This window comes from Azolla caroliniana, unplaced genomic scaffold, assembly GCF_043228905.1.
Source record: "Azolla caroliniana isolate FFs.n. ecotype wild unplaced genomic scaffold, voAzoCaro1.0.p SCAF_12, whole genome shotgun sequence".
Lineage (NCBI taxonomy): Eukaryota > Viridiplantae > Streptophyta > Polypodiopsida > Salviniales > Salviniaceae > Azolla > Azolla caroliniana.
The window spans coordinates 16,721,449-16,744,112 of record NW_028230447.1 but is presented as its reverse complement, the minus strand read 5'-3'; the positions used below and the strand labels follow the sequence as shown (position 1 = coordinate 16,744,112).

General features: G+C 36.1%; 2 protein-coding genes across 3 annotated transcripts; both read left to right on the top strand.

Annotated features, from left to right (window-relative positions):
- Positions 1-459: 459 nt before the first annotated feature.
- On the top strand, positions 460-6,275 carry LOC147857262 (uncharacterized). 2 transcript variants are annotated; one of them, XM_087328887.1, is made up of 4 exons: positions 460-1,200; positions 4,957-5,188; positions 5,339-5,438; positions 5,720-6,275. In XM_087328887.1, exons 1-4 carry the CDS (start codon positions 836-838, stop codon positions 5,983-5,985), a joined length of 963 nt encoding a protein of 320 aa, XP_087185013.1. In that variant the 5' UTR covers positions 460-835; the 3' UTR covers positions 5,986-6,275. The 2 variants fall into 2 exon arrangements, with proteins under 2 accessions (XP_087185013.1, XP_087185012.1); XM_087328886.1 differs by having other exon boundaries at positions 5,339-5,450.
- Positions 6,276-13,802: 7,527 nt separating this feature from the next.
- Positions 13,803-22,384, top strand: LOC147857261 (putative clathrin assembly protein At5g35200). The gene is made up of 15 exons (XM_087328357.1): positions 13,803-13,945; positions 16,196-16,265; positions 16,606-16,703; positions 16,791-16,932; positions 18,108-18,211; positions 18,314-18,397; positions 18,476-18,526; positions 18,616-18,681; positions 18,899-18,964; positions 19,052-19,132; positions 19,226-19,309; positions 19,458-19,631; positions 19,847-19,913; positions 20,039-20,169; positions 21,455-22,384. The coding sequence occupies exons 1-15, from the start codon at positions 13,841-13,843 to the stop codon at positions 21,887-21,889; spliced, it is 1,758 nt and encodes a 585-aa protein (XP_087184483.1). The 5' UTR covers positions 13,803-13,840; the 3' UTR covers positions 21,890-22,384.
- Positions 22,385-22,664: the final 280 nt, after the last annotated feature.

Genomic DNA, 22,664 nt, shown 5'->3' with positions numbered 1-22,664 from the left:
GTTTAAGTGGCTTGGGTTTTCATAGACGGTTTGGTTTGGTTTCCAGGCAAAGAAACCAACAAGCGCTCTTAGTGCAAAATTCAAATAAATATGTAGAGAAATGTAGAATACGAGAACAAATACGTATACGTATACGAATGCAGAATGTAGAATATGAGAACAAATACGTATACGTATGTATACGAATGCGGAATGTAGAATACGAGAACAAATACGTATACGTATGTATACGAATGCGGAATAAATACACGCACCAAGAAAAAGAACAACAAAAAACGAGGGAATAAAAAGCGCGACTTTATAAATAAAATCTATTTTTTAAACTTTTTAATTCCTTAAAAAAAGAAAAGAAAAGAAAACGTGATTAAAAAAATAAATGTAATTTTGTTTTTTATTTTTGTTTTTATTTTTATTTTTATTTATAGGTTTACTTTTTTGTGCAGGCAGAGAAAAACCCTAACCCTAAAAAGATTCAGACCTTTGGGGAATCGTTTCTGCAGGTAAGCCATGAAACCCTAATTCCTCCTCCTCGAGATTTTAACTCCTCCCTCTGGTCTGGTCTGTGCAGTTAAGCAAGGAAACCCTAATTTCTCCTCCTCCCTCCCTTCTTCTCTACAAGTTGACTCAGACTGAAGATAACCCTAACCCTAAATAATCAGACCATCGGGTCGCTTTGCAGGTTTCGCGAGGAAACCATAATTCCTTCTTCTTCTCTACATTTATCTCGCATAATCCCTACTCTTTCTTCTTTTTTTCTTCTCTGCGTTTCTCCCCTGCTTTCTCTCTTTCTGCGATTCTCTTTTCGCGATCATCTGTCGACCTCTGCATCACAGCGATGGGAGGAGGAGCTATCTTCCGAAGCATGGCTCGCTTAGTAAGCACAGCCACAGCTGCCGCCATAGGTTCTTCTTCCACTTCCCCTTCTTCTTTAGCTTTCTGTCGCATCGATCCATCGCCGCAATCCTCTGCACAGAACGAGGGTTTTTCCTCCGTCTTGAGTCTTTCTAGCAGTAAAGAGAAACAGGTCAAAGTTCTCTCTTCTTCTTCATCGTCCCTTGTTGTTATGGAAGATGATCAATTTACGGAGTTCTGCTACGTTCGTGAAGGAGAAGAATCTCTGCGTCGTCAGATCTTCTTCTCTCCACCTACCGCAGAAGAGGTTGAAGAAGCTACTAAAGATCTCCATGCTGCACTTCGCATGTAAGTTCCCCTGCTACTTCTCCGTCTGTGTTAGATTCTTTGTCTCCCTAATTGCAACGCCAAGATCCATATTATCTAGAAAGTTGAAGATTGCGTACTGGTCATATCCACTGTAGGTTTTTTTGCATTGTAAAAATTTATCTTACTTGCATTTGCAAAGATTCGTCCTGTTTGTATTTGTAAAGATTTATCTTGTTTGCATTTGTAAAGATCTTTCCTGCATTGTTTTAAAGATTCAGCTTTCCAGTACTGTGAGACGCCAATTCTGTTTAGATTCTTTGTGTGATGCTGAGCGTCAAAGATCTTGTATGTGCTGGTGTCGTCTTCCCTGTAGATACTGATCGGTTATACACCATGTGGAAACCCATCCCACATGCATCTGTGTAAATATCCAAAAAATTTGCTCCGTGTTCATTGATCTTCCCTTGGCCCACTGTGTAAAAATCCATATTAATCAGTTCTTTATCAAATGGTTCTCTCTTGCTTATTGTTTAATGTTCTATATTGTTTTGCTTTCTGTAAAGAAGCATAAGATCCTTCTTGTTGTGTTCTGGAAAGGTTCATCTTGTTTGCACCATGGCAATCCAACTAATTTGCACAGTGATGATCTGTGTCTTTTCCTGAGTGTAATGATCCATATTTTTTCTTCACTAGAAATTTCCATCATGTTTTCCATTGTAAAGGTCAATTTTGTAGACGTTTGCAATTTCAGTTTGCTGTGATAATCTCAACTCTGTTCTGCACAGAAGTAAAGAACCATCTTGCCTATACTGTAAATGTGCATCTTGTATGTACTGTAAGGATGCATCATGTTTACTTAATAGAGACCCCAAAGCAACACTATACATGAGCAAGGTATGATTGAAATCAAAAGGGTCAAGAAACTCAACTGGATGCTTGTTGGTCCTCATCATTATCCTTGGGATTGGCACCAAATGTCAAGTAAAATGGCGTTCTTGCCTATGGAACATAAAAATGGATATATGCCTCATTGATTTGTTGTCTAATGGATTGGGTGACCATACATCCTTTTGTTTGCGAAACGAACAAGAGTGTGTCAACTATGGTTGCGTATGCTGACTTAATCTAGATTTTCAAAACTAATTAATCTCTAAATTAAGGAAAACATGAGAGATTGTTGTCACACAACACAATCTTAATAATTGAGTAATGCTAACCATGCTCAATACAAGGTGAAACTAAAATATTTAAGATTTAAACTGAAGAACGGAGCTTCTAACTTAAAAATGAGGATCAAGGGTAATGAAGGGGAGTAAGAGAGTGGAAATAAAAGACTAAGATTGGAGATCAAGTTGAGAGTGAGAAAGAAAAATATATTAATGTCTTCTAAGGCCAAAAATTGGCCAATGAGAAATTGATGTACAACAAAATAAGGTATTTACCCAATCATCAAAAATAAAATAAAATAAAAATAGAACTTAAGCTAAAAGAGTTCTAGTATTGTACAAAACGTGTTATGGTGTAACATATTCGATAAAGGAAATGACTTTGTACTAGGCCTAGTTTCATTTCCATTCAAGCCTCTCGAAAAGAAGTGGGAGGTCAAAGGGTTTCGGTGTGGGTGTGACGCATGGTCCCAGTGTAGAAGGTACCCCAACCATGGCTTCTAGGCGGTGTAGCTCACGTTCTCTTATTTTCTTAATTGCTTCTACACCATGTCAAGTTGCTTTGAAACCTGGCATCTGAGGGCGTGTGGTTCTTCTTTGGTTTTTTGCTTCATCAAGGAAGAGGCCGAGTGGTGCAGGTGTGTCCATATTCGTTGTCTCCCCCTGTCCTTGAAAAATTTCATTTGTTACATGTTGGTGAATATTAGAAACGTTATCGTCAACATTTTGTAGCTTATTCTCTCTATGTTGTTTTAGCTCTAAGATATATTTGCCTAATTTCTTTATATCTAGAGTATCTAATAGTTTAGGGAGGGTGGGAGAGGGTCCGAGTATGTCTCGGTATTTTTCCCTTATCTCGGCGTAAGTTAGACACTTGCATGTAAAGTGGTAATCATCCTCTATCTCTATGTGACATAATCTACAGATCCTTTCCTCTATAGGGATTCCATTAGTACGACCATTCTCAATCTCAAGTTGGTGAGGTGATATTCTAAGTTGTCCAATGGGAACCTTAGTGCATTTGGTAAGAATACATCTAAATATTTTGGTCGCGTAATAGAACCTAACTTAGAGAAGTGCACTTTGTCTTTTATACCTCTTTTACATTTGTAAATTTGTATCTTTGTTTTGAGGCTTTTCACTAAGGTTTATAAGCTCCCCTTGTTACTTGCCCCAATTTTGATATCATGTGACAAGTTACTCAAATGTAAGTATCCAGCCAATACTTAATAGTATGGCTCTCAAAGATCAAAGTACTTGAGCAAATTGGCTTTCAAGTCTCCAAGTTGCATAACTCCATGTATGTGCAATTTTACCTGTATTTCAATGACCTGGTGATTGGAGGAAAACACTTGGCTATCACGAGGAATGTAAAAGCTCTACTCGTTACCAAATCTGAAATGAAGAACGTTGGTGAGCCCTACTATTTTCTTCATATTGAAGTTTTCCTAGACCTTGCAGGATCTTGCTTTGTCAATGCCATTACATCTTGAATTTGTTCAAATTCTGCATGAAGGATTGCAACCAGATTACAACACCCCTTCAGCAGAACCTGAGGATTCATGGTGATATTGGCGCTGTTATTTGTGACTTGACATGATAATCAATAGCGGATCTACTTTATAGTCACTTGACCTAGCCTTAGTTACACCATTAACCTCCTTTGCGTGTCCATGTAATGCAGAGCGATGTGCATTGGAAATGTATGAAGTAGTTGTGAAATGTTTGTTAGTGGCTACCATGGACTGTGATATTTTGTACGTAGCAGGGGTTCCATGTGGCTCAAGGGTTGAACAGGTGTCAATTTGGCAATTACTTTGTCTGATTGATGGTCAATCTTGGGATTTGCCTTCTTCTTGGGAAGTCGTGCCATCTCCCAGAACAAAATAGGAAACAGTCCACCATGGCTCTATTGAGCACGGGGTGGATTATAGGGGCACACTGGATATATGTGAAGTAATTTGACTTGAGTGGATCTTTAAGGACTTCAATTTCCACATTACTGGCCCAACTTTGGATCTCCATCTGATTGTTTACATCGTTGCATTGCCAATGTTCATATGGCCTTCAAAACAAAATTCCTGAAGAAGTATTTGATAAACTACATTCACCACCCTATTGTAATTTAATTCACATGACAGTTTTTTTTCATGGGTTTCGATGTTTGTCTGATTCATGTGATTAGACGATGTAGTTGTTTATTTGGATATTACTTACTGGACAAAGTTTCCAAATAACTATTATTATTCTATACCTTTCCGTTGCACTATACGTAACATGACATCGTTGATGTAATTTGACTGTCTTTTGTTTGTATCCTTGAGTTTCTGCCTTCATGAATGTATGATAATGTTGGATCTTACAGAGCACAATAGGATACTCTGCCTGATGTGTATAATTGTCTAGTAGGCTTGATTTACCCAAACAAATGTGGCATGTATGCAAAAATCATTTAAATGACGTTGATCAATCTCCTAAGAAATCAGTGTCTTTGTTATGTATGTAATAAGTTCATATGATTGTCTTACCTTCTTGTACAAGCCCGACCTGAACTGCTTGCTAGACCTCTGTATGCAGTTAGATACAAAAATATTTGGCTCAATATTGGACATGTATATTATTCATGCAGATCGTTGCCTGCATCTGTTGACATGGCAGAAACATCATTTACATCAGGCATCTTATTTGATGGAGAAGAAGAAGCAGAAGAAGAAGATGATGATTACAATATATCTGACCAGCAGATAAGGAGAATCTCTAGGCCATTTGCAAAACCTTCTAGTGATATCGTAATGCCAGCTGAAAGGAGTAGATCTGTAATGGAAGCATTTCACCTTCTTCAGACAAACCCGAAAGTTCAGGTTTGCCTTTGTGTCAATAATAGCTTTACTCAGTTGTGGAAGGAGTGGGTGGAACCTTCTACTGTTGCTTGTGCCATGCTTCACTTGTTGGCCTCTTGAAATCTTCATTGCAAATTCTAAATATTGTATTTGTTATAATGAATGACTCAGGATGTTGTCAAATCTTTGGCTTCTGATCAAGCAGTCTGGAAAGCAATGCTAAGTAATGAGAAACTACAAGAGTTGGCAAATGATCAATCTTCCATACATGGTACATGTGAAGGTGAAAAGTAGTAGAGAAAAACTCTGAAAATGCCCCTTAGTATTTCTGTATTTCCTCAAATGCATCTTAGTTACACCCCCTCTTGAGCACTTCAGCCATTTATTTCCATTCATCGTCTTTGGGGCTGACCACTAGTTTGTTGGGAAATAACAGAAACTTAATTTGTCAAAGGGAAATTCAGAGTTCTTCCAAAAATATTACAAAACAAATTTCTTTGAAAATTTTCGATGAATTCTTCTTAAATAGGGGCAATTGTTCTTGTTGTGCAGAGCACTCCAATGATGAAAAGGATAAACGTGAAAAAGGATACATCGGCCTTGTAAACATGACTTCAAAGGTTTATGACATTGTCTCAGAGAAAGTGTTGGGGATATTCCAGAAGGTATTAGTTCTACTTAATTCAATATATACATCCTTCGAGAAAGCTTTCCTATCTAAAGAAAACACCAATGCTTTGGACAAGACTGTGGCTTCTTGTATGATGTTAGCTGTTGCTGTGCTTCTGATGGTGTTTCTTAAGAGAGTGCCCAAATAACATGCAAGTGTTTCTTCTGGAGATGGGTCAGATTTGTTATGTATATATGTATATGTGTTGCATCTGTTGAGGAGATCTTGCCTGAGATTTCGTCTTGAATATGTTATATATGACATCCAGTGATAAACGGCTGATTAGAATCCATTTGTAAACAGATTTTGGATTCTAATATTGTGTTAAACTAGATATAATTTTGTTTTCTTCACACACTTAAGTCTGGAATTGTGTAACTAAATTCATAAAAATATTTGCTAACAGCATAAATTATTGGATTGGTCTTATGAATTTAATTTCTTGTTTATATAGAAACATAGATCAGGAATTATGTGAACTCTTTTAACCTCATTCTAGTAAAGTAAATATGCTGTGTTCGAGTACATTCATTTCACATCTGAAGGTTCTCTTCATTTGATCTTGAGTAACATAAAGGGCACCCACTATAACATATTAACGTAGTGGGTCATTTAGCTCATGTTTGTATACATGAACAATTGTTTAGACTCTTCTTTCATTTTCTTGCATTCAATAATGGTCCATGTTTTTATTTTACATAGGAAATAACCACCAATCAAAACTTCCTCATATTTTTGTGTCTTATCTGGTTGTGTAACTTGGTTGAGAATTCACCCCAATATTATGTACAATAATCAAATAAAGTAAAAGAAAATAGTATGATATGATGTGCAGGTGTCACTTTCTAAGTTGACATTTCACGTTGTAGGGCTGAGAATCTCCTTGTGATGCACAGTCTTCCTTCTCTATGAGCAGAGAGAATTTAAAGTAAGTGGACATTTTGAATTGTTCACTTTTGAAGCTTATTTTTTAGAATCTCTTCTACAAGTGGATACTAGGAAGGAAAATTCTACACCCTATCATTAATCTCCTTATTGCCACACATTATATTTCTTTTCTTGTTATTCTAACCATATCGGAACAACATTTTGGCAACCCCTTCTAATGCAAGGATTGCTGCATGTTACAATGCCTCCTTGCCATCATGTCATTTCCTATTCTTGTTTGTGTGACCTAGAGAATCAAGTAATGGGAAAAAGTAAATTATGAGGCACATTAGGTGGTTGCAGTTTTCTATGTTATAAGATGAAATGTTGTGCTTGTACTAGATTAAGTGATGATTTTTTCTTTTAGGAAATACATGGGGCCTTGCATTGGATTCCAAAATTTAGCATTTTACCTAGGGATCTCCTTTTTTGTTTGTGTTACAAAAAAGTGTCTAAAATGGTGGAAATGTGAGGAGCATGGCATGTTGTTGGTTGGCATAACCATAACATAAACAATTTTGAGTCCTATTGGGAGGACCCATGATTTATTATTTCGAATTGTCCATTTTTTTGTTATTAATCAAGTGAGTCACGTCACAAGCATATAATTATCCTCCATAGATTGCCCAAATATCATGTGGAGTTTTCCACCCTTTGCAAAACAGTTTGAATATGGATCAAGTTGTAAATGTGTTCGTGAACGTGAGATTGGTGGGGTATAAAAATGAGTAGAAAAATTGTTTGTTTCCATTGGTTGTTGGTTCATAAAGCTATACCAATTAATGGGTGGTAAAAAGGGAATGTAGACAAGATGTGCCTTTTTTGTTTGGATCTAGTAGAGATAGCTAAGCATTCGTTTGTGGAGTTGTGGTTTTGCTATGGACATATGGAAACGAATCATAACATTATTAATATTAGTATATCTTCGAGCAGGGTATACATGGGGAGCGGTATTATGGGTGGTGCAAGATAAACCTATGTTATATGAACAAGAGGAGGTTGTAGATGCTATTGTGATGAGAAATGGTTTGATTAGGAAAAAATTGATATCATTGAATCCACAAATAGAGACTGATAAACCTCAAATATGGCAATTGGTAAGTAGTATTACAATTTGGTATATTTGGAAGGCTTGATGCTTGAATGAAGTTATTTCAAAATGGACTAAAAGGCCAACCCAAATTATTTTTGGGATTTGGACAAAGATTGTGCATAATCTTTAGAAAAAAAGGGATTTGCAGTATGTCTTGTATGTATAGCCTTATGGCGTTTTCTAATACTAATGTATATCTCCTTTTTGGAAAAAAAAAAAACTTGAGATTGGTGACATGAAAGTCGTAATTCCTAATTATGTCCTATTTATTAAACATAGCACAAGATATATAATAGATGAACATGTGGCCCATCATGACTTGAACCCGATTGCTTAGAGATTATTCACGAACCTTCATGCTAATAACAATAAGCACCAAGGTATTCGTTAATTAACGAAAATTGATCTATACAAAGATTGCATTGCATAAGCATCAAAATCCTTTGGTTTATCTGTGTGCACAAGTGTCCTCTTTCCTAAATAGTGAAGAAAATTGCAAAACATAATGTAAAACACTTAAAGTGCTTGATGAGCAATGTTTTTACTCTAATTCAATTGCATGACTATATATTGACGTCTACTCGACAATGTGCAAACAAAAAATTAATTACAATAAGTTCATCCATTGGTTAATTGTTTGTATTGTTTATTGAGTGGACTGAGACATATGTGTTGTTAATTGTCCAATGTGGTCAATGTTAGTATGTTCAAGTAGCGCACATTTATTTGGAATGTTTCATATTCTTTGTGGGTTTTCATTTTGTGAATTCACAATCGTAATATCATTATATCTCAAAAAAAAACATGAGTATACATGTCTTATATCTCTAATAATAGTCGGCAATGGTTCGGTTTGAATCGAACCGAACAACGAAATTGCGGCTTAACCTTTTAAATGGTTCAATTCGGTTTTAATGTTAGAAACCACAATTTAAACGGTTTAATAGTATTTTAATATTTTTTTAATTGTTTAAATTTTAAATTTTAAATTTTTTTTGAGTTTTTTATTTTTTATTTTTTATTTACAAAAAAAAAATCATTTTAAAACCTAATTCTCACATTTAGGAAGATCTTCAAATTTTTGAGAATTTTGAATTTTGAACTAAAACCGTTGTTTTAGTAGTTTAATGGTTCTGATTTTTTTTTAACGGTTCGGTTCAAGTTTCAAAAAAATTAGACTGTTTGGTTTTGCCAATTGTTAGTCTCAAATGTTATATGCATGAGTATCATGCGTATTCATCTCTATTATAAAATGAATGTATTGCATATGAAATCACATGGCATTTAAAAGTTCATATTATAGCATGTAATTCAGTGTAAAACAAACATTGTATCACATGTAAAATTAACGTCTCTTTTAATGTATAAAAGTGCATGTCATGTTTTAGGCCATGTCTCTTTGTATATGCGTACACAGATAAGTCCACAAGTATTCTTGGGCAAGGAATCAAATCTACTCCCAAGTGAAGATGGCAACATCATAGTAATGTTATGTGCCGAATTGCAATGGTCATGCTAATGGCACGTGGCTCCTTGTGCATGTTGATAAACAATAATACTCTTTAGTGGTTGACCAATTAATGACCATACGATCTCCACTAAACAACTTACCAACTAAGCTACACTCATTTTGGTCTAAGCATTTATAATATATCCTCTCTTGCATGTATTGAATTGATACTTACTAAAGCTCACACCAAAGTTTGACCTTTTGAGTAGCATGCATGTAGTACTTAGTTAAATTCCTATTAGGGGTCTTAAAGGCTTTACATTTAATATTTGGCACATGAGAAAGACTTTCATACTATCATTACAAATGTAAAGGCATTTGATACAATAGTGTATCGAAAGTATTGCTAATGTATGTCACAAGTCTTTGTGTTTGCTTATTGTTAGCATGTGGGTTATATATTGGATGAAGCGTAGGACCCCTACAACAATTTTTTTCTTTCACAAATATGGTATAATTATGATCCTTTATATAATATGTATATACATATGCATCATAACATCATCAAGGATCGAGAGATTGTTGAAACAAGAATGAGGTTTTTGGTTATGTGAGTAGCTTTGATATTTATGATCATTTCGAAGAACAAGACAAAAGGGATTTAGATGCCCCATGAGGACCATACGTTACAAAGAAGTTGCTAGGAAAGCAAGCAGTACTTTTGGATATGATTGGTTGAAGTGTAAGAAAGTTTTGGTTTGAGTTCAAGGAAGTTATTTGCATGCAAGTCGACATATTTTGTATTGAACATTAGGACTCAAACATAAATATGTTTTGTATTTACAAAAGAGCAACAACACTGCATGATCACAAGTTGCCAAAGAGAGAAGGATAAACTCTAAAAGAGAGTATCCTTGTGCAAAATTGGTCACTTGTTTGAAATACTCAAACACAGAGAATGAGATAGAGAAACCAATGTACACCGGGGGGAGGAGAGACAAAGAGAGAGGAGGGATATGTGCAATGCTTTTGTATTTGATGATAGGCATGGAGTGAAAACATATTTGCGAAAGTTGAAGGGAGTACTAATATGGCAAATTTCTTTATTGGAGCAAATGGAAATTTTTTCCTTAGTGGAGTGTTCATCTTGCTTATTGGCATTTTGATATGTTCCACTTCCCATGTAGTGTAGTAGTGAATGACCATAATCCATTGTGACACCCATTTTAAGTAGTGTTTTTCACACACTTTTATTATAATTATGTGTTTTCACCAGAGAGAGAGACTAGATGGATGTAGCTTAGTTGGTAAGGTTGTCCGATGGAGACCATGAGGTCATGGGTTCAACCCCTACATTCCACAATGGCATCTAGTGAATTAAAAAGAGAAATATATGAAGTATCTAGTAGAGAGGTGAGATAATTGGGTTTCGAACCTAAGACATAGCGCTTGTAGCTTGTAGTGTAACAATTAAGTAAGGTACGTACGATAATAATAAGAGAGAGAGAGACAGTGTGTGTTTGTGTGCAAGTAATATCTCTTCATTAATTTATAACCTAAAACGACGACTTTACAAATTCGCTTTCCACAACCCTAGGCTCAAAATGATAAAATCGACCTTTATCTTTAAAAAAAGGTTCAATAATAATCTTGTTTGATTGATATCATGCACATCTTACAAATATATTTTAGGCTAAGCAATCGTACAACTATAAAATTCCACATTGAAAACAAAAAGGTGACTACTAACAATGTGATCGATTGCTCGGTGGTTATCCAAAACAAGTGTATGTTTTGATTTGCACAATGTCACACTTTAAAACAAATAGAAGTTCAAGTGGATGTTTCATAATTTTAATTCTAGATAACACACACTAACCTTTTGCCAGAATAATCTTGTTTGTTTGAGATCGTATGCACTAGTAGGTTTCTTTAGGTAAAATTGCTCTATGGGTCGCTTTCCATGGAAAAAGTGGAGGTACTTTGTCTTTATGTGGGCAAAGTTGCATTTCAACACATGTAAACGCTCAAGGGGGTGGCTCATATTTGTAGTTTGAGATCACCCAAGCTTTTGCATCGTCTTGAAAGTGTTTTACAAATTTACTTCCTACCACCAAAGGGGTTTAAAATGAATCATAACATTCAATGCTATCAAAGGTTCATTCAAAAGGTCATGGCTTGATATGCAGGGAATAGCATTATAAAGAGGGTAAGTGTCGAAAGGAGGGCGATGTACAAGCATTACTATTGTTGTTACAACAACAACAACAACAATAGTGGTAATAGTGGTTACCGTTTGTCCACACACCATTTCACCATGTATATCCCTTCACATATGGAACTAACAAAGCAAACATCTCTCATGCGCATATTTTGAGTGAGTTGACATTGATTTCATTGTTAGGTTCACATGCAATTCTCATATGACCGTCAAACTGCCTATTAGATCCTATTAGCATGGCTCGCACCATCAAGATTATTGTACTCATGCATTATTCAACGGCGTACTTCCTCGTTGAATGTTCTTTGAATGATTTATTTCCTTCTAATGGTTTCTAATATCTAATTCAGATTTTAGTTTCGATTTTACTCGTTCCAATCATGTGCCTCCACAACGGCAAGAGATACATACAATTTTTATGATCTCTTGGGCTATGACATTGTAGACCCCGGCGCTTTTACGAAAGTCTTTTTGTAAGCTCTTGTAAATGGGATTCTACTAAACCAAGCATTCAAAAAAGTCATACTCACATCATGAACGCCTAAGTAGCATTGGCCTTCGGGGCCCGCTACTTTAGCAAAAAGGCTCATCATAGGCTCTCATAAATGGGATTCCATCAAGATAAGTGTGGAATAAGGCAGACTTAATTGCATTAATCTTGGTTACTAGAGTCGTCTCTTTTGTACAACCAATTTATCAGTGTGCATGATCTAAAGCTAAAATTATGTTAATGAATAAAACGTCCACCTCATTGCTCAACATTTGGAGGTGGCCTTTACCTTCAATTGTGAAGCACAGGATTTGGACCCCCACCACCACCATCATGCTTTTATATCAGGATTTTTGAAATTCAATAGATAACCGAAGAACCGACAAGAATTATTTGTGATAGGGTCTTAAAGTCCATTGTATAATGTATTGTGACATTTTTTTTTTCCCGTTTTGAGTTATTTTCACAATCATCAAGCAATTTCATATGCTTGGCTCAAAGTTGTCAAAAGTATTAATCGAACATTGACATGCCAATAACAAATTTGATGATTCACTTGATACATGTATTTGGTTTTACATTGGAATCACAAACTTCTAAAAGTTGTTATGGAATTGCATTGGTCAAGCTAAATGACGGTGAAAAGTAAACTCTTGATGCACCCGAAAAAAGCACCTTGTGGAGAGAGGATTCCAGGAATTAAGGGGTGAAGATTCCAACTAGTGTGTCCAAGGATGACAAGACATAGGAATCGGCAACGGCTCGGCTCAAGCCTTTATCCGAGCCGTTAAACCGTTTTAAATGGTTTGGCAGTTCAGATTGGTTTGGTTTAGGGTTGAGCTTCCTTAACCGGTTGAGCTCAATTTGGGATGGCTCAAACCAAACCGGTCAAGGCTTAATCGGCTTGGCTAAACCGGTTTAGGAATCGGTTTGGTTCAAGTTTGGAAACTCCCAAACCGGTTAAGGCAAGCCAGCCAAACCGGTTAAGCCGAAACTGAGCCGTTACAGATACCTAGCGAGACGGGACGGGCATGGATGGATGAATGAAAGAGTGCCATGTTTAGAGCATTCTGGATCATGAAGACCACCCTTGACGTCATCAGCCACCATATCGAGAAGATGCTCCCCCTCTCACTTAATGGAGTGTCGATTATCCATACCTGAAAAGGGCATTCCTTGGCCCCTCCTATCCTTGTGTCCTTGTCATGTGCCAAAAATTCGACACTCATGGATTTGATTGATTACTCCTACAAATCAGTAACGGTTCGATTTCGGCTTAATCGGTTTTGGCCCTTTGTCCAAACCAACCGGTTAAGGCTTAATCCGGTTCGGGCTCCTAAACCGGTTTAGCCTAATTGATTAAGCCTTAACCGGTTTGGGAACCGGTTTAGCTCTCTCTCTAACACACAGTGTGTAGAGAGAGAGAGAGAGAGAGAGTGCGACAGTGTGTGGGTGTAGAGAGAGAGGGACTGAGACACGTGAGTGTATAGAGAGAGAGAGAGAGACAGACAGTGTGTGTGGGTGTAGAGAGACAGAGAGAGAGAGAGAGAGAAAGAATCAATGATGTTTCCTTTCAGAGTCTCTCTCGCTCTCTCTCTCTCTCTCTTGATTCTCTCTCTCTCTTGTCTGTGTGTGCGTCTGTGTAGTTCTGTGTCAGGGATTCGATCATGATCTGTACAGGTTTTCCATAGCAGAAAGCTAATCCTCCATAATCCATCATCACAGATCATCCATCTTCGTTTTCATCATCATCATCATCTTCTTATCGTCATTACGCCAGCCAGAAGAAGAAGAAGAAGAAGAAGAAGAAGTGCGGGTAGCGATGGCTGCTGGAGGTTCTAGTACTCAGGCCAGCATACGCTGGCTCCTTGGAGCCATCAAAGATTCCACCAAGGTCGGAATTGCGCAGATCAGCAGTGATAACAAGGTATAATCTTCGTTTCCTTCCTTCGTTCAATTTCCTCTTCTTCCTTCCTTTCCTTCATCATTGGATTGAAAGGTATGCCCTCTTTCTTCTTTCTCCTTCTTTGTAATCCTTCCTTTTCCCTCCTCCTCCTTTCATCTTCTTTTACAGTGGTTCTGATCGTAAGCTATGTCCGATTCCTTCTTCTTCTTCTTCTTCTTCTTCTTCAATAGTGATTACTAGCTACGAATCCCTTCTTCTTTCTCCTCCCTTTCTTTTCTTTCAAGAGCTCAATGTACAAGCTATATTCTCCTTCGTCGATTTCCTTCTTTCTTCTTAACAAATTCAATTTTGCGAGGTATGCATCTTCTGTCTCGTTTCACTTTTCTTCTGCTGATTGCAACTTAAACGTATTCTGATTCTTGTTCTTCTCCGTACCTTTTCTTTTCGCAACTTCTCCCAATTTAATCATCTTTTCTTCCGTCTTTTTGTCTGTCCCTAATTTATTCATCTTTTTCTTTGTTGAATTAACCTCTGTCGCACCTTCGTTAATTTAGTCATTCCTTCTTGATTTAGTCCTCCTCCTCCTCGTCTCCTTCTCTTGGTAAGTCGTATTTCGAAGCTTGTCTTTTCTTTTTCTCCTGAACTTAGTTATTTTTCATCCATAATTGTCCTTGGTCTGCTGTAACAATGTGTGAACCCTCCTCCGCCTCTTCTTTTTCATCTTTCTCCCTAATCTCGTCATTCGTTTCACGCTGAAAGACCTGTTGATTACCTGCAAGTTGAGCTTAATCAGAAGATTGCTACAGGTTGATATTCTGCCTAATTTAACAACTTCCTAGTTTGAACTTAAGTCAGGAGAGATCAGTCGATTGAGGAATACATTTCTGCTTGATTCTTCCTATTGGAGCTCCTATTTAGTGTGTTGAAAGACCTCTATCTATCGATTTTGATCTAAAAATGGACTTATTTAGGAGAAAAATAGCTTTTATCTTCTCCCTACATGTAATCAAAATTTTGAAGAGTCATCCGTCTGCTGATTATCTGATGTGACTCCATTAATCTTCAATACATTACCTGCAATCTGGATATATATTGTATGAAATTAGTTCTTTTTTCTGCCCATTTTAGTTTTTGATGTTCTTGAAAATGTTAATTCTTTGGAAGGCATGCATATTGGATGGGATTAATTAGGATTTTCTCTCCCTAATTTAGTGACTTCTTTCCTGTCAAAATGCTTCAAGTTCTGTTGATTAACTGATTTGCATTCATAATTGAGGAGAAATTGCTTCTGAACTTGGACATAAATAAGGAGAATTTTCCTTTCTTTCCATTGATCTTGTATGATTGACCAGCAAGTTGAACTAAATCAGGAAGAAATCATCTCTTCTTTCTCCCTTATTTAGTCACAATTATTCGGTTAGAACGCCTAAATACAATCCTTCAATCATTGGATAGATTACTTCTTCCTTCACCTCAGTCTGTGGAAAGGAGTTATTGCAGAAAAGTGCTTCTTTACTTCTCCCTACACTTGTTGCTGTTGAAATACTGCAAGAGTTGGAGTCATAAGTTGTTTCTTACATCTCCCCAATTTAGTCTTCTTTGTTTCTCTTGAAATGCCTCAAGATCTTTTTATGACCTGATGTGCATCGTTTATTAATTAACCTTGGATACAGAGCTGAAATGTTGGATTTAAGCAGTAAGAAATATTTTCCTTTGTTGTCCCTAATAGAGCCCTTTATGCTTTTGAAAAGTCCGATTTTCTCTCTCTCTGTTGAAATGCGTCAGGTCCGTTGGTAATTATTAAAGTGCATTCATTAATCTTGGATGATTCACCTGAAAGTTGAACTCCATCAGCAAGACATTACCTCTATCTCCCTAATTTAGTTCAAGTGCCTGTGGAAAGTCATTGTCGGTAGAAATGCGTTTTTTGGTCATTATTTAATTTGCATTCATTAATCTGGGATGATTCACCTGGAAGTTGGTCTTAATCAAGAAGGAATTGCTTCTTCTTTCTCACGAATTTAATCCTTCTACCTGTTGAAAATCCTTTTTTTTTTTTCTGTTGAAAGGACTTTCTGTCTTGATTATTTAAAGTGCATTCAATAATCCAAAGTGGATTTAACCAGGAGAAATTGCATCTTCTTGCTGCCTAATTTAGCTTATTATGATTATTGAAATCCTTTCTCATCTCGTATTTAAATTTTAATTCTGGATGGCGAGCCTTTGAGTTAGATCTGATAGGATTTTTGTTACATTTGTTTGCTTTTGCAGGATCTCGATATAGCAATTGTTAAAGCGACAAACCATGTAGAGTGTGTGCCCAAGGAGAAGCACGTGAAAAGTAATTACTGCTCTTCTATTGTGTTTAAGAAAAAAGGAAACACCTTAAGGTTTAATGCTTAAACACTTATTCATTAAATTTATGCCTTATTTTCCCGTCTGCTTTACATGCTATTTATGTGCTTTCTTTCTTAATTGCTGATTATGTTTATATCGTTTCTTAATGAAAATGTTTATTCTATTACTGATTTGAAGATGAATATTTTTTATGATTTTTTTTCTTAATAAAAATGTTTATTCTATTATTGTTTAATTCAATTTAGTCATTAAATTATGTTTTTTTTGTTTTCTTGCTATTCTGATTAAATTCAATGCCTTTGTTGCTCTGTTCCAATTTACAGCCATCTTTGCAGCTACATCTGTAGCTAGACCGAGAGCAGATGTGGCATATTGTATTCATGCACTTGCAAGACGAATTGAAAAGACTCACAATTGGACTGTAAGCTAGGTTTACTTTTCAAATTACTAAAATTCTTTTGCAGGTCTGATGTGCAAATTTAATAGTCTTTTTCTGGTTTCTAAATAGGTTGCATTAAAGACTTTGATGGTAGTCCATCGCACCTTGAGAGATGGAGATCCAACATTCAGAGAGGAACTTGTGCATTTTTCACAGTCAAGAAGGCTTGCATTCAATCTATCTAATTTCAAGGATGATTCGAGTCCTAGTGGTATGTCATAATCCCTCTCACGTAATTTATTGCTGGAGGGTTTAGTGTTATGCAGAGCTATTTTTATTTATTGCAAATCTTCCTTCTGAAGTGCCACTAGATGCTCTTTCCACCATTTCCTCACCTATGATATGGATTTACTTTGAATACTTCATAATTGTTACATTTGTTATTATGATATTCTAAAAGCCGCAGTGGTGACCTTTTCTGTGGCTTAATCTGCTTATAAATCTGTGTAAGTGATAAAAAGCTTAATACGTTGATCATTGTATTTAATTAGCATTGGGTACAGAAGTAGGCAGAGTAGTGCATCTCCTTATCACAGATTTCCTGGCCGGAGGTTTGGTAAACACTATTGGCTATTTGGACAAATTCCATGCGCCCTATCTGGCAATGCCTATTTTCTCCAATGGACACAATTTTGGGCACTTTGGACCATTTGGACAGCCCGCAATAATAAGGTCTTTGATCAAAACCAACTACATGAAGTTAGCTTCTTTAAGAAATCCCTTAGGCAATCTCTATTTGATTGTCTGCAACTTAGAGACATCACACTTGTATATTTTTCTTTGAGTGCTTTTAAGCTCTTTAATGTCTATTGACACTTGTATATTTTTCTTTATTCTTTGTGGGTTTTCACCTCACTTTGAGGTTTCCCACTAGTAATAAAAGTTTTACTAAAAAACAAAACGTGCACATGTACATATACACATACATTTACACATGCACATATATGTATATATGAATCCTAGTACTTCCTACTAGGAATGTAGTTCATTTATACTGTATAGTTTCAACATGATGGTGAATAAATGGCTTCTGTAGTGTTTTTCTCTTCAGGTAATGGAATATATACGTTGGAATGCAACTTCCATATATTACTGATTTCATTATATGCTGCAAATCGTGAATGATTAAGCTGAGCAAATCAGCTCATTGCTGACATAGTTATATCCAGTTTGATAGTTACTCAAGTTATTCATCCTCCTCAGACCTTGTGTAGTTTCCGAGTCCCGGTTAAATTATCTAGATTATGCTAGGGTTTAACCATCCCATTAAAGAATATTATTTTCCCTCAGTTGTTTACCGTTTTCCATGCCTGCCTACCCATTATTTTGGTTTAAAATTCAATCTATTTATTTATTTAACATCATTATATTACACATTCTCTGCAGCATGGGATTACTCCGCTTTTGTTCGTGCATATGCTTTATACCTAGAAGAACGCCTGGAATGCTCAAGAACATTGGGCTGTGACATAGAGTCTGATCATATTCTGGTAGGAATATTCACTAGCTCATTTGTCAACTATGTGTTTTATTTTTATTAGTCCAATAACCAACTTAAAGAGGAAGATTTTAATAATTTCTGATGAATACAGAAAATGAAGGAACTACATACAGTTGACTTATTACAGCAACTTCCAGCTCTTCAACAGCTTTTGTATCGTTCAATGGGGTGTCAAGTATGAATTGGAGGTATTTTATGTTTTGGTATTTTCACAAGTCAGCCAAGCTAATGGGCTATCTTCTTTTTTATTCAGCCTGAAGGTGCATCTTACTCAAATTATATCATTCAGTGTGCTCTGAATTTGGTATGGAATCTGCAAAATTATTATTATGATAGACAAATGTGTAAATATAATTGTTTCCATAGCCATTCAAGAAAGGATTTTACTACTAGGTCTTGAAGGAAAGTGTTCGAATATATAAGGCAATCAGTGATGGCATGATCAATCTCGTAGACAAGGTATGCTGTGGTAATTGTGGAGTAAGGTTGATTAATCCAGGGTCTAGTAGGATATGAATTTGTATGGTGGGTACATTATTTTATAGTTTAAGATATCATGATTGTAACAGTTCACATAGCTTGATGAGATATCATGATTGACAGTTCTGGGTCTTGTAGGACATTTAAACCTCTTCAGAAATGTTAACATTATTATCTGTCTTCATTTATTTATCAGTTTTTTGAAATGCCAAGAATTGATGCTTCCAAAGCTCTTGAAATATATAGGCGAAATGGACAGCAGGTTGTAATCTCTGAAGCATTTATTTTTACTTGTATTGACTGATGATGCAAACATTGGTTGAAATTATTCTCTGTTGGAATTTAACAGACTGAAAAACTTTCAGACTTCTATAACATTTGTAAGGGACTAGACTTTTCCCGAAATCTGAAGTATCCTCCTCTGGAGCAGGTGAAAATGTGGTATTATTGTTTTAGTGATAAGTTATTGGGGTGTTACTTCATCAATGTTTTGTAAGCATGATTGGGAATTAAAATGTTGCAGCCACCACTGTCATTCCTCAGTTCTATGGAGCAATATGTCCATGATGCTCCTCGTCAATCATCATTTAATCGCAAAGGTTCAATGGTATTATTGCACCTCAAATTCTACTCTTACAGTTTAAAAAATGCTTGTGATGTGAGACTTCTGACTCACTCTACTCTATAACACACAAACAATGTCATCCTTGTTTATTTTCCCATGCTAAAATTTACAAACCTTAAAAATTGAATAGGAGGATCGTGATGATCATGTAGCAAAGAAGTCTGTAACCATTCTAGCGCTCGAGTATGAGAAGCAAACTGAACCAGAAGAGATTACCATTCCACCACCATTGCAAGTTGATAAGAGTGTTTCTCCCCCTACTGCTCCAGTTGCAACACCCTCTTCTGCAAATGTTGATCTTCTGGTATATATCTTTTACAGCAAGTAGTGCTGTTAAATGCCTCTAGTTCTATGAATGTAACAGACAAATCAAGAGAACTTGGTGATGAAATGCACACTATTTATCATAGAATGGAACTTATGCTATTGATGTACACATTTTCTCTTGCGGGATTTGTTGAATTTAGTGATGATATATGAGCTATATGATAAATTTAATGTCCTTATTGTGAATGGTAGGGACTTGATGATGTGCAACATTATCCACATCTACTGGAGGAAAGCAATGCATTGGCTTTGGCAATTGGTATGTTTTGAGATTGTATTCTTTATCACTGGATATCTTGCCTTGAACAGAAAATTATGTTTACCTCCATTCATCTATGTATATGAAGCATGGATAACAATTTCGGGATTCTGCTATTTTTGCAGTACCCACCTCCAGTGGCACAACGTCTGCACCTAATGCGAAAGGAATTGATACCGCTGCTGGTGGGACTGGTTGGGAGTTGGCCCTTGTCACGACGAGTAGTAATGATAATGCTGTTAATCAAAGCAAACTGGTATTTCTTTATCATTTTAGTTCTCAGCTCACTTTTAAACTCAATGAATTGTCCAAGTTGTTGGCTATCTATCACGATTCCATTGTCAGCCATGTGAAATTTCTTATTGTTTCCCGTTAAAATTAGTTTTAGGTTTGAGTATTTCACTGTTTTGAGTATAATTGAAGAATTCCGGAATGCAACTTTGTGATTCCTAAGGAAACTTTTCAGCTTGCTAAATAATCAGAAATCTGTTGGTGTGAACCAGCACCAACAGACCTCTTGATTGTCGTCAACAAAGTTTGTGAAAACACTTATACCCATTGTTGTGTCTGTATCTGCTTGAGTAGGAGCACATGAACTTCTTTCTAGATGAAACCTCTTTTTCTAATATTTATTTTGGTTTCTTCCTTAAGTGAGACAACATTTTCGGATATGGTCTCTCGTTTTGTCTCATTGTGATTCTTAAGAGGTGTTATCATATTTTTCTTCCAATGCAATCATTAACTGAAACAACCTGTTTTTCCTCCATATGAGCTCTAATTTCTCTTTGAAAAACAATGAATCATTGAGGTGTTAGCTGTGCTGTGTATCATGATTTCTACCACTGCTAACACCCTCAAATAATTTGTTTCCCTTTTAAAGGTATGGTACATGTACTGAATGTTTTCATCATATCCTTGGCCGTTTACTTTGTTTCTCTTCATCCCATCATTTCTGCAAGCAATGCATTTGATCAGAGCCCTTTCTCTATCCACCATTACAGAATTATGCTGTTCTCTTAGGATTGCACATCACTGGTGACACAATTTAGTTTAGTTTTGTTCTTGGGAGCTATAAAAGAAGTCCATCCTAACAACTGATTTGAGGCAAAAATATTATGTTCTTGGGAGCTATAAAAGAAGTCCATTCTAACAACTGGTTTCCGTGTCAATTTATATTATGACCTAATTTGTTGAGGTTATTATCATTATGCAGCTATATACTTGGTTCTATATGAGGCTATTGTCATCTATTAATTTTCGTTTTATTAAATTGTATGCATGGTTTTTGTGTTGAGTTAGTCTTAGATCACATGTTCAATGAGCTGATTATCATCATCAGTTATCTACATGGTTACAGCGTATGAGCTTCTTAGAAACATATGCATGTTGTTTGCATAGTTTGTCTTGATTATATCTACTTCTGGATGTATGAGGTTATCATATTCGTAATTCAATTGCCTGTATGTGGCTTTATTTTCAATCTTATGGAATTATATTATTTTTCATTGAGGATGCGTGGAAATGATGATAATTTGGTACAGGCGGGTGGATTTGATCGTGTAACATTAGATAGCTTATACGAGGATGCAATTTCTAGGCAAGCATATAGCAGCACACAATCTAGTTTTCCTAATGGAATGAATCAACTGGTTTCGAATCCATTTCAATCCTCTGTTCAAAGAGATCCTTTCTTTGCATCTGCAACCGTAGCTTCTCCTCAAAATGTACAATTTGCAGCACTTGCTCATCAACAACAAACAATGATGATGCAACAACATTATTATCAACTTACGATGATGCAACAACTTCATCAATCTATGATGATGCAACAACAATATCAGCATGTATTCAACAGTAGCATTCAGCAGCCTGTGAGCCCTTATGCACCTTATGGTATGCCTAATTATGTGATGATGCAACCAGGTTCAAATTCTCAGATGCATTCCAATCCATTTGGGAACCCCAACCTGATGTAACGAATGCTGCAGAGAGAGAGAGAGAGAGAGAGACTCTTCTTTGCGTAAGTATTAATTTGAGGAAGGTGTGCATTCTCTGAACCCTTTCCATTTACAATAAAAAAAAGGCATTATTACAAGAGAGAAACATGTTTCATTGCTATATTTTATGGAAAGAGAGAGAGGCTTATATGTTTCTACAACTACCAAGCCTCATTCTTCTACTGAATCTACAATCCGATTGTAGCATTCCACAGCCAGTGTGGAAGGATGGGTTTATTGATTTACTGTCATATGCTCTAATTTTCATGCACCAGGGCAAGTATAATTCTGCACAATGGCTATTTTTTCTGAAGAAGCAAGCCTTGCTGGATTTGGATGATAGTGATGCATACATACATATACATATATGTATCTATATGTATATATAGATCATGTAATTAAATAATATGACGAGCTTGAAAAGGTATCTGATTACATGTATATATTATATGATTTCAAGGGGGTGCTTATTCATATTATGAAGCAACTACTCTTAATCAGGGAATATACTTTGGCAATTTTCATTGTAATAAATAAATGCTTGCCATCTCTCATATTTCTGTTTGTTTGTTTAGAAGGATCTCTTAAGCACAGATTTCCATTTATATGGCAATGTGGGGTTTTTTGCTTTCCATGCTCTTTGTTTGATGTCCCATTCAAAATTTCTAGCCATCGAGTGAAAATCATATTCTCGAGATCCCAAACAAATTATATTTTGTGCTTTACTTTGGAACTGAAAGACATGTGAGGGTGA